Source organism: Phacochoerus africanus, chromosome X (genome assembly GCF_016906955.1).
Source record: "Phacochoerus africanus isolate WHEZ1 chromosome X, ROS_Pafr_v1, whole genome shotgun sequence".
Taxonomy (NCBI): domain Eukaryota; kingdom Metazoa; phylum Chordata; class Mammalia; order Artiodactyla; family Suidae; genus Phacochoerus; species Phacochoerus africanus.
This window is the reverse complement of record NC_062560.1, coordinates 86,802,913-86,815,720: the sequence shown is the minus strand read 5'-3', so window position 1 is coordinate 86,815,720 and position 12,808 is coordinate 86,802,913. Positions and strand designations below refer to the sequence as shown.

At 43.6% G+C, this 12,808-nt stretch overlaps 1 protein-coding gene across 5 annotated transcripts in view; it reads left to right on the top strand.

Annotated features, from left to right (window-relative positions):
• Positions 1 to 5,387: 5,387 nt before the first annotated feature.
• The window catches only part of TRMT2B (tRNA methyltransferase 2 homolog B), a 102,680-nt gene continuing 95,259 nt past the window's right edge, over positions 5,388 to 12,808 (top strand). For 3 of the 5 annotated variants that reach the window (XM_047764299.1, XM_047764300.1, XM_047764298.1), the window contains exons 1-3: positions 5,388 to 5,675; positions 11,620 to 11,857; positions 12,556 to 12,610. In XM_047764299.1, the coding sequence (XP_047620255.1) occupies positions 11,634 to 11,857; positions 12,556 to 12,610 (279 nt within the window). In that variant the 5' untranslated portion in view covers positions 5,388 to 5,675; positions 11,620 to 11,633. The remainder of the gene's footprint in view (positions 5,676 to 11,619; positions 11,858 to 12,555; positions 12,611 to 12,808) is intronic. The other 2 variants (XR_007132785.1, XM_047764297.1) reach the window with 1 other exon arrangement.

The window sequence follows — 12,808 nt, the reverse complement described above, 5'->3', positions numbered from 1 at the left end:
GGATCCCATTGCCCATCCATTCCAAATACAACAGTTTGCATCCAAAAAAGGCCCCCAAATGCTCATCCATCCCACTCCCCTTTCCCCCTTGGGAACCCCAAGTCTGCTCTTTTTGGCCATGATCTGTTTCTGGGTTTTTTTGTTGTTACTATTTTTAGATAGGATCACTTGTTCCATATTTTAGGTTCCACAAATAAGTGATATCTTATGGTATTTGTCCTTTTATTTCTGGCTTACTTCACTTAGTATGAGGATCTCTAGATCCATCCATGTTGTTGCAAATGGCATTAGTTTGTCTTTTTTAATGGCTGAGTAATATTCCAGTGCATATTCGTACCACATCTTCTTAATCCATTCATCTGTCGATGGGCATTTAGGTTGTTTCGATGTCTTGGCTATTGTGAATAGTGCTGCTGTGAACATAGCAGTGCATGTATTTTTTTCAACGAAAGTTTTGTCTGGATATATGCCCAGGAGTGGAATTGCTAGATCATACAATAGCTCGATATTTAGTTTTCTGAGGTAACTCCATACTGTTCTCCATAGTGGTTGTACCAATTTACATGCCCACCAGCAGTAGAGGAGGGGTAACTTTTTCTCCACACCCTCTCCAGCATTTGTTATTTGTTGACTTGTTAACAATGGCCATTCTGACTGGTGTGAGATGGTACCTTACCGTAGTTTTGATTTGCATTTCTCTAATAATTAGTGATATTGAGCATTTTTTCATATGCCTGTTGGCCATCTGTATGTCTTCTTTGAAGACATCCTGACTTCAAAGAGTATAATATTTAATGTCTCTGCAATAGTCTATGGACAGACTATATTTTACATAACCATTCCCTATGTTTCTGATGTTGGACCTCGAAGACGGTTTTTTATTTTTAACTTTGAGAGTCTCTGCATATATCTTTGTTTACATCTCTACTTTCTTAGAATAGATTCCTAGAGGTGGAATTTCTAGGGCAAATTGTATGAGATGTTTAAAGGCTCTGGATTCAAATTGCTTTCCAGGAAGTTTGCATCAATTTACAATCCCACCAGCAATGTGTGAGCATGTCTGCCTCACTGTCCATGGTCTTTTTAAATCTTCAACAATTTTATAGGTAAAATAAGATTATCTACTTGGTCATAATTTTTATCAAAAAAACACTTTGCATATTCTGTGATTACTAGTGAGGCAGAACAAAGCATTACTGTGACCAGTTATGTTTTTTTCCTGTGAATTATCATTCTATGCCTTTGCCAAGGTCTCTATTGGGATCACTTTTTTTTATCAGTTTATATAGCTCTTTATACAATGAAAGTAATGACCTTTTTGCCGTAGCTGTTTGTTTTTCTGTTTATGATTAAATTTGTTATATTTTCATCATATAAAAGTTTTTAAGATTTATGAAGTAAAATCTACCTACATGGTGATTTTTTTCCCTACTACTTTCTGTTTAGAGAGTCCTTCTACGTCCAAATTTCAGATACATATTTATTTTAGGGCTTTTATGATTTTTTTTTGGCTTTCCCACTAATTCACCTGGAAATTGAGTTGATGTGTAGTAGGGCTCATTTTTCATGGGCATCACTGGGGTGCTTGTGAAAAACCCAGATATTCTTGAGCCCTACCCCCCTGAGATTTCAGATCTGTAGGTGTCGGGTGGGGCTCAGGAACTTGTTACAATCATCCCAGCTGATCACCTGGCACATGCCACCCTCCCCCACCTCCTCCACTCCCCCCCTCCCCCCCGTGCACACTTTGAGAAACTCTTACAGAATACAGTGTAGGAGTTCCCATTGTGGCACAAGGGAAACAAATCTGACTAAGAACCAAGAGGCTGTGGGTTCGAACCCTGGCCTCGCCCAGTGGGTAAAGGATCCAGTGTTGCCATGAGCTGGTGTAGGTCACAGACACAGCTCGAATCTGATGTTGCTGTGGCTGTGGCATAGGCTGGCACTTGTAGCTCTGATTGGACCTGTAGCCTGGGAACCTCCATATGCCTCGAGCATGACCCTAAAAAGCAGGAAAAAAAAAAAAAAGAATGCAGTGTAGCCAACTTAATACAGAGACTCATCACCTCCCATCTAGATGACTATAACAGGCTTCCTCAGCTTCCAGGTCACTAGACCCTAAAATCCACCCTAGATTTCGCTCCAGAATCATCTCATGAAAAACTCTTCACTAGTTGCCTGTTATTAAGGGAACTAGATGGAACACCTCAGCCCAGCAGTCCAGGTCCTTCCTTATCTTCCTGGACCTATTGCTCTCCAGTGACTTCAGTACTACAATCCCTTCCAGCCAGGCCTGCCTCCTCTCGAGCCTTGGAGACAGACACATTGCTCTTTCCTGTTTTCATGTTGCAGCCCTCACCTCTTCTCCAGTTATTCAAATTCTATGCATTCACTTCAGTTCTCCTTCTCTTCCTTCCTTGACTACCAAGAAGATTTGCTGCTTTCCTAGAATTACCAAGGCCCATGGTTGTGTATCCTGATTTTGTGAATCTTTCCATCAGGTCACACAATCTCTAGGGTGCAGTCTGTGTCTATCCCTCATTTCCTCTAACACCATTCTAGGTGCAAGGAATGCACACCTAAAGAAAGTGGTTAGTGGAACCAAACCAGCCCTAACAGCCAAATGATTTTATTTATTTATTTATTTATTATATTTTTTTGGTCTTTTTGCCTTTTATAGGGCTGCTCCCGTGGCATATGGAGGTTCCCAGGCTAGGGGTCTAATCAGAGCTGTAGCCGCTGGCCTACGCCAGAGCCACAGCAACACAGGATCCGAGCCACGTCTGTGACTTCCATCACAGCTCACGGCAACGCCAGATCCTTAACCCACTGACCAAGGCCAGGGATCGAACCCACAACCTCATGGTTCCTAGTCGGATTCGTTAACCACTGCGCCATGAACGGGAACTCCGCTAAGTGATTTTAAAACATGGTATTTCTGAAAGCTAATGCTGTAGCTTCTCAGAAATCCTTTCCTTGGTCCAAATTGAGAATATTTGACAAATTTCTAGAGACTTTGCTTTGTGGTGATTTTGTTTGCTGATAACAAAGTTAAGCAAAGTTTATCTTGGTTTCAGTTTTTATTTAATTTAACAATATTGCTTATCACCTATGACATGTTCATTTAGTGACTTTCCAGTTGAAGAGTCTAACCTTTTCCATAATATGGGATATTTCTTTCCCCTCTTACAAATGTAATGATTTCTCTTGTAGAGAAGAGCATGGTTTATCAGATTAAATATATATATATATATATAAGTGTTAATGGCTAAATAATTACATTATAGATTCCTTAATCTCTTTTCTCTCTGTACCCCTCAGGGTTCTGCCTTTTCAAATGACAGACTTGCTGTAAATGAGTTTGCTTGGATGCTCAGAGAAGGTGGGGGGGGCGGTGAGCGAAAATATGCCCTTTTCCTTTCAGCAGACAAGGTGGGATTCAATTCGATTCATCAAATATTTATTGAGCTCCTATTGTACACCTGGCTCTGTGCTAGGCACAACAAAGGATGATATGATAAAGTGATAAAAGAGCAGAAGGACATGGGAAAGAGAAGAAAGGGAAGAAGTGAGGAAAGGAATAGAGATAGGTTGCCAAATAAGAGGGGATTAAAAAGAGAGAAAGGGAGAAAAGACCCCAAAATGCATTTTATGGCCTGGTTCCATTTTTTTTAGGGCCATATGTGTGGCATATGGAAGTTCCCAGGCTAGGGGTCCAATCTGAGTTGCAGCTGCCAGCCTACATCACAGCCACAGCAACATGGGATCAGAGTCAAGTCTGAGACCTACACCACAGCTCACAGCAATGCTGGAACAGGGCCAGGGATCACATCCTCATGGATCCTAGTCGGGTCCATTTTTGCTGAGCCACAATGGGAACTCCTGGCCTGGCCCACCTAATAGCACAGTGCAGGCATACCTGAAGTGGTGGTTGAGCTCCAATTTTGCTTAAGCGCCATTAGAGCAGTTAAGAAGGCCACAATTTGAATCAAGAATTTACCAGCTCAAGTCTTTAGAATAGGAAGTAAAGATCTCTCTTTTTTCCTTTCTTTATAAAAATAAAGAAAGTGGCTGTGGATTTTAGCGGATTGAAAATTTTTTCATTGAGGTATAGTTGATTTACAATACTATATTGGTTTCAGGTATATAACATAGTGATTCAAAATTTTTATAGATTATACTCTAAAGTTATTAAAAAATATTGGGTATATTCCCTGTGCTGTAAAATATATCCTTGTAGTTTATTTATTCTATACATCATACAGAGATATTTTTCAAGACAAATGATATATATGCACGTGTGTGCACATGTGTATATACACAGTATATATTATTTTTGAATGACAGTACCTAATATTTATTGAGTGCATGCTTACTCTCTTCTAAGTATTTTGCATGTATTAACTTATTTAATCTTTATCTCAGTCCAGTGGGGTAGGTGCAATTATTATAAGCATTATTTCAGATGAGTAAACTGAAGCACTGAGCAATTAAGTAACCAGCCCAAATTCACACAGATTATAAGTGGCAGATCTGTGCTTTGAATCTTGGTCTAGTTGACAGTGTTTGCTGTTATTTGAGTTACTGGGCCACTCCTGTAGTCCCTAGGGTTAATGCACTGCCTTGCACATAATAGTCATGTTATCCTTTGAATAAATAAATAACTGAAATGCTGACTATAAGTACTTTTCATTTAAGCCCAATTACTATTAAACATATAAATCAAGTGTCATAAAATGTAGATTAACTTTGCTGTAAATTTTACTCTATTAAAATAAAGATTTTTTTCAACACGCATGTGTGCATCCTTCAATGTTCTCTTACTCGTTTGGCTAGGCTCTTGACCTCCTTGAAAATCACAGGAATCACTGAATGTAGTTCAGGAGCTGGTAAGTGAACTCGTGTGTGGTATCTAGGCTCCTTCCAACTTTGTAGTTGAAGAAAAACAATTCTTCCTAGGTTTTAAGATTTAGTAGCCCTGCGTGGGATCCACTTACCAGGTTTACCTTGTCATAGTAACACAATATTTTTCTGATATAATAGAAAATAAAGGGTGAGCGAAAGCCTGAAAAACCCTATGATCCACAGTAGGGGTGATTTTAAAAAAAAAGTTGCAATTTGAGGAAATCATCCCACTCTTCACCTCCCAATCTTCCAATCCATTATGGATCCGATGCCTGAAATTCTACCCTTAGAAACTCTTGTTTTGTTTGAAAGGGTTAAACTGCAAATACCCTCGACGGGGATATCTCTGTTTACGCTTTAGTGCGAATTTCTAAGTGACTTTTGGAGGTTTATCCAGATTCACCAATGGGAACGTGAGGAGAGCAGGCAGTGGGCGGGTCGCGCGGAAGAGTGGGGTGGGGAGGAGAACTTGGGAGGAAGGCGCGAGGCAAAAAAACCCGGCTATGAGAGCTATGGGGGGAGGTCTCTAGAGAAGTGCGCCGGGCAAAGCCGGAGGAGGGCTTCCTGAGACGTGCTGCCTGGGGCCGGGCCCGCTAGCGCCCCGTGGGAACCCCGCGTCCTGCCGCGCCCGCCCCGGGCCGGGTGCGTGCGCGTCGGGAGTCAAAGCGCCGGGCGCACCAGGAAGTGACTCTATCCCGTGGCTGCGATCCGGGCCCTTAGCTGATCTCTTCATGACCCGCCTCCGGTTTGTAAGAGGATTGGTTACGAAGGTAAGGGAGGGGTACCTGGAGTGTCCGAAAACTCGATTTATCCCCTACACTACAGAAAACTGTTTACTGCGCCAAACTGCCCGCGCCGCCAGGAGTTGGAAAGACAGGCCTGCGTGTGGTCACGTCCAGCCCAGCATTCACCTGTGCTCTGACCTCTGCCTTACCCCTTCCCAGCTCCCCAGGCCCTTCAGCCGGCCCAAGTTCAAGGGTAGCCTTTCCTAGTGTTTCTTCCATGTTACCCTTCTTAACGAACGCGGTGGACAGAATTTGCCCAGAGAAGAGAGGGATGGAGGGGCTGGTGAAGGGGCTGCAGTCAGGACGGAGCAGCAACCCCCTCTGTCCATCAGGTTTAGCCAGGAACCATGTTTGGGGCCAGGCCAACTGTAGGAAGGGTGAACGGAGAGTGTAAGCAGTATCCTCTTCCGTGGGTGAACATTTTGCTCTAAGGAGATCTTGGCTCTGGGAGGATCAGACCTACCACGTAGTCTCTGCTTTGAACCCCTCTGAGCATTTCAGGCTGGTTAGCTATTCCAGACTGAAAAAGTTAGTCTACCTTCCTATTTGGCAGCTCTGGATCCTGAGTCCCTTTCTGATCAATTCCTGAGGCAGAAATAGAGCAGTTATTACACACTTTTTTTTCTTTTTTTGAACCCAAGCATTTATTTAAAACAGAAAGAACTTTAACAACAAAATAGTCTTTTCTGTGAACAAATGCCCCCTCTGACATCAAGAAACGAACAACTATAACTCACTCTGACTGTTATTACTGTGCCACCTAGAAAAATATATTTAATTACAGAAATTACCAAGTATGATGAGAGGCTCTTTACCAGGAGAGATAGATGTCTGGTTGGCACCCTGGAATAGTGGAGTCCTTTCTTTGACTATGTCTGGTTTTTTTTTTTGGGGGGGGGGCGCACTGGTGGCATATGGAAGGTCCCAGGCTAGGGGTCGAATCGGAATGCAGCTGCTGGCCACAGCCACAGCAATGCAGGATCTGACCCGTGTCTGCGACCTAAACCACAGCTCACGGCAACGTGGGATCCTTAACCCACTGAGCGAGGCCAAGGATGGAACCTGCATCCTCATGGATGCTAGTTGGATTCATTTCCGCTGTACCACAATGGGATCTCCTATGCCTGGTAATCTGGAAAAAGAAACCTATAAGGACAAGGGGTCTAGGGCAAGGGGAGCATGGTTACCATGTCAGTCACCAGGGAGAGGGCCCACACATTCACCAAAAATTTTCCATGTCATGGGGTAGGGATAGCTGTGTTCAGATTCCTCAGTTCCCTTGTCCCCCCTCCTCTGACAACCCCTAAATGGGCCTTCGTACTTCTCTGTCAGCTGGAGGCACTGGGCCGCCTGAGTCTCTCCCTCCAAACCATTCTTTATTCTTTGTCTCCTGCCCCTTCACACATTTCCTCTCTCTGGCTTTTGCTTTTCCTCCTATCAAACACACACATTTATCTCACCTTGAAAAAGGTCTATCATAGGTCCCACACTTGATAGTATTGACAGGTGGTCCAGGGAAGGCCTTAAGCTTGCTACACTTGAGCAGACACTAATGCAGAGGGTAGGAAAGTTTGTGTGCTATTTTTTTTTTGTTTGTTTGTGTTTTTTTTGTTTGTTTGTTTGTTTTGCTTTTTAGGGTTGCACGCATGGCATATGGAAGGTCCCAGGCTAGGGGTCGAATCAGAGCTGCAGTTGCCAGCCAGCCATGGCAGTGGTGGGATCCAAGCCATGTCTGCAACCTACACTACAGCTCACGGCAATGCTGGATCCTTAACCCACTGAGCAAGGCCAGGGATCGAACCCAAGTCCTCAGGGATACTAGTCAGATTCATCTCTGCTGTGCCACAGTGGGAACTGCCTGTGTGTTGTTTTTTAAGTTTCCACATAATTGTTCTTATCCTCACAGCATGTACACGCATGATTATATCTCGCCAGTTTCTCAGGTGGGACACATTGAGCTACAAGAAATTCAAGTGACATGCTTCGAATCAGAGCCTGAGGCACGGCTGTGACACACATTGAGTAGCTGCTGTTTTAGGCATAGTCCTGATAACTTCCTATATAAGTGAGCACATGTAATTCTTCATACCATACCCTGAAAGCTAGGTGTTAGCAGTCCTATTTTTATAGATGGTGACACCGAGATTCATAGCACTTAAGTAACTTGCCCAAAGTCACCAAGCTGGTGAGAAGCACAGCCCCAGAGCCCATGTTCCTAACTACTTGCCCCTTCCTGGGAGTTGAGTGGAGTGTGTTATCACTAACACCTGAATTCTGGGCTAGCTTATATTTATTTCTGTTAGAACTTTCACCAGGGTCCTGCTCGGTTACAATTTCACATATAAGTGGTATCATATGGTATTTGTCTTTCTCTTTCTGTCTTACTTAGTATGAGAATCTCTAGTTGGATCCTTGTTGCTGTAAATGGCCTTATTTTGTCCTTTTTTATGGCTGAGTAGTATTCCATTGTGTGTATGTACCAAATCTTAATTCATTCATCAGCCAATGGACATTTAGGTTGTTTCCATGTCTTGGCTACTGTGAATAGCAATGCAGTGAACATAGGGGTGCATGTATCTTTTTGAATTATAATTTTGTCTGGATATATACCCAGGAGTGGAATTTTTGGATCATATAGTAATTCTATCCTTAGTTTTCTGAGGGATCTCCATTCTGCTTTTCGTAGTGTCTATAACAACTGACATTCCCACCAACAGTTGTAGGAGGGTTCCCTTTTTTGCCGTGGAAGAATCTTTGTGAATAAATCTATTCCATACATGGATTTTAAATATATATCATTCTGGGAGTTCCTGCTGTGGTGCAGCAGCTTAAGGATACAGCATTGTCTCTGCGGGTTTGATCCCCTGCCTGGTGCAGAGGGTTAAGGATCCAGTGTTGCTGCAACTGTGGCTCAGATTTGATCCCTGGCCCAGGAACTTCCATATACTGTGGATGTGGCCAAAAAAAATAAAAATAAATAGGAGTTCCCATTATGGCTCAGTGGGTCAAGAATCTGACATAGTGTCCTTGAGGATGAGAGTCCAATCCCTGACATCACTCAGTGGGTTTAAAGATCTGGTGTTGCCACAAGCTGTGGTGTAGGTCGCAGATGTGGCTCGGATTTGGTGTTGCCGTGGCCATGGCATAGGCTGGCAGCTGTAGCTCCAATTTGAGCCTTAGCTCCCGGAACTTCCATATGCTGCAGGTTCAGCCCTAAAATAAATATATTTAATTCTAATTAAGGTATGACTTAACATTGGGATGAGATCCAAGGTAGAGGACAAGAGCAAAAAAACCATAATGTCAAAACATATCAGTGAGGTGTCTGGCCAAGACCATTTACATGAATTGGGTACTCAAAAAAGTTACCCATCTATGGTCAGGCACTATAATGTAAATAGGCAACAACTTAGAGTCCTGTGTTGGAGGAAGAGGAATTCACCTGTTCTAATTCTTCCAGCTTTTGACTCACAGTTACTCCCATTATTCCTTCCCCCCTGCTTCCCTCCTTTAATTGCCACCTCCACTCAGTCCCATACTATCCTTAAACATCATGACAGTTATAATTAACACTTACTGAGTTTTTCCCAGATACTGGAAATGCTGTGTTCAGAGCTTTACAAACATCATCTGTATTTAATCTCCTGCTAAGTGCTTTTTGTTAGTTGTCTTTTAACTCTTAACAGCCACTCTATGAGGCAAGTGCTATTATTATTTCCATTTTACAGATGAAAAAAAGGAAGGTCAGAAAGAATGATTAACCTGCCAAAGGCCACCTCGCTAGTAAGCCGTGGAGCCAGGGGACCAGTCAGGCCTGCCTGACTCTAGTGTCTGTGTGCCTAAGCTCCTCAAACTTCATTTGTCCTGACTTCCTGCCACTTCCCATTGCCTTATTTCCCCCTCTTTTCTTTGGCCTGAGTCTTACTGGATGCATCAGTGCTTTTCCCAAAAGGCATCTCCCTTGGCCTCCAAGCTCCACACTCTCCTGGTTCTCCCAGGTCACCAGCATTTCTTCTTGCTTTCCAAGTATTGCTTTTGTCCCAGGTTTAGTCATTTTATTCTTCTCTTTACTAAAAGCTCTTTTTTTTTTATTTAAAGCTTGTATTTCTTCCTTCCTTCCTCCCTCCCTCTCTTTCTTTCTTTCTTTCTTTCTTTCTTTCTTTCTTTCTTCCTTCCTTCCTTCCTTCCTTCCTTCCTTCCTTCCTTCCTTCCTTCCTTTCTTTCTTTTAGGGTTGCACCCGTGTCATATGGAGTTCCCAGGCTAGGGGTCAAATTGGAGCTGCAGCTGCTGGCCTACAACATAGCCACAGCAATGCCAGAACTGAGCCATGTCTGTGACCTACACCACAGCTCATGGCAACGCCAGATCCTTAACCCACTGAGCGAGGCCAGGGATTGAACCCACAACTTCATGGCTCCTAGTCGGATTCGTTTCCATTGTGCCATAATGGGAACTCCTAAAGCTTGTATTTTTCTTGGACACTTGACCAAATCTCTAGCCTTGACTTCTCTCCTGACCTGTGGTACTGCTTCTCTACTTGCTTGTTAGATGCAATATCCATTTGGATATTTCCCTCCCGTTTCAAACACATGCCTCAAAAATGACTTTGCTTTTTATAAACTTCCATATTTCATCTTTACTACATGAAGCCTCTATCAACTCCCTTTGCCTTCACAATAAAGTGCATATTTTATTCAGGCATTAAAGTTCTTCCAGATCTCCTGTTGATGTAACTTTTTAGCCTTATTTCCACTATTCCCTAAAATGAGCTACCATTTTAGCTGGACTGGTCTAGCCACTCTCTTCCAAATATCTGGTTCACCTTTGTGCCATCCTTTAAGACCTGGTGCAAGGCCTGTTTGCTCTGGGAGGCCTTTCCTGAGAACTCATCAGGAACCAGGCATATTGTGTTATGTTTTATCTATTGATCTCCTCAATTAGAATATAGCCGTTGTAACCCCTCTGGCATCTAGTGTAGCATAGTGCCTGGCATGTAGTAAGCACTTACTAAAGATAGCTAAATATTAGTTGATGGATTGGTTGTTGAGTGGGAGGGCAGAAGATGGAGAGGGACTGGCCATAGAAGTGTATCCAGAGAGTTGAACTCTTTCCTGGAGGACTAGAACTATCTTTTCCTTATCTTTTTTAAAAACAATTATTTATTTATGCGTTTGCTTGTTTATTTATTTATTTATTTATTTTTGTCTTTTTGCTATTTCTTTGGGCCGCTCCCGCGGCATATGGAGGTTCCCAGGCTAGGGGTCAAATCGGAGCTGTAGCCACCAGCCTACGCCAGAGCCACAGCAACGCAGGATCCGAGCCGCATCTGCAACCTACACCACAGCTCACGGCAACGCCGGATCGTTAACCCACTGAGCAAGGGCAGGGACCGAACCCGCAACCTCATGGTTCCTAGTCGGATTCGTTAACCACTGCGCCACGACGGGAACTCCTGTTTATTTGTTTATTTTTGCTTTTTAGGGCCGCACCCACGGCATGTGGAAGTTCCCAGGCTAGGGATCAAATTGGAGCTACACCTGTCAGCCTACCCTACAGCTCACAGCAACGCCAGATCCAAGCCACGTCTGCGACCTACACCGCAGCTCACAGCAACGCTGGATCCCCGACCCACTGAGCAATGCTGGGGATCAAAACCACATCCCCATAGATACTAGTTGGATTCGTTTCTGCTGCACCACAATGGGAACTCCTCTTTTCCTCATCTTTTGGGAGCCTAAGCCAGTGCGTATGGTGTGCAATAAATTCAGTTCTTCCAAGTGTTGACTCTGTGCCAGGCACTGTACTCATTGCTGGGTTTCTCTAAGGTTTGTAAGTGAATGAAGGGCTTTGGCGGTTGTGCCTCTGTTTCCCAGCTTCTGTTTGCCCACCTTTCAGGCAGGTGAATTTTAGTGTTTCTGTGATTGGCAGGTGTTCAGGTCCTGATGCACAGCCTGAGATGCTTCCTCTCCAGGGTGGGTCCCTTCTCCAAACCGGGACTGTTCCCCTGGTGTGCCACAAAGTCTCCAGCTTGGTCACAGCTCTTTCTGGGCTCAGCGTGTAAGGGAAACTTCACCCATGTGGTAGCCAAGAAGCATCAAAGAGGACAACAGAAAAGTCAGAAGAAACCAAGACATTGTGGGCCACTAGATGGTTCCTGGCAGGAAAGGTAAGGCCCTGGTTGATAATCCCTTCCTCTTAACAAGTCTGAATCTCTGGGCCTGTTGAAGTTCTGTATTCCTGACAAACAGTGTGGCATTGCAGAGATTCATGGAAGCAGCTTAGGTAGGATACCCAGGGCAAACCTCAGACATCTAAGGGATGCTGGTGGAAATGCTTTTGGACTGCAGAAAATTTTCTCCTTGCTGTTATGTGTGTTATTGTCAGAAAGGGCCTATTAAATGGGGACCTTATCTCTAAAAAGTTCCAGGGCAGGTATGCTGAAAAGCAGGGAGTCAGAGGTTAGATGGATTAGAAATGAAGAGTCCCATTGCAGCCATTCAAACACAAATGTACCTCATTTTATGCAACAAATGTATTTTCTAAATTAAATTATACTTTAAAAGCATTAGGGAGGTGAGCTATTTAAAGGAACCCAACAGTGAAGCCTTTTTGTAATAAGATTAATTACCTTCTGATAAATCTGGGTTTTTCTTATATTAGGTTTGCCCATCTGTTCTGCTTTGTTAAGTAGACAGCACCAAAATGGGCTCTTCTCCCAGACTCTGTTTCCCCAGGGGGCATGAGAGTTAGGTCTTCTGAATAAGTAAAATGCCAGAGAAAATGGTGGCAGGAAGTATTTATGCATAGTAGGTGTGCAGTACATGTTTACATAATGAATGAAGTGCCTGGATTATTTCATTCAAGGCTGGCTGATGTTGTGACACCACTCTGGAGGCTGAGCTATGAAGAACAGCTCAAGGTAGGTACCCAGCTTAAGTCTTCACTCTCCCATTCCACCAGGTGACTGGTGCTAGACTTATAGGAAGCATTTTTTTTTTGGCCAATTTGAAAATTTCCTGGCCAGGGATTGAAGCCACACCACAGCAATGACCCAAGCCGATGCAGTGACGACACCGGAGCCTTAATGCACTGCAGCGCAAGAGAACTCTGTAGGAAG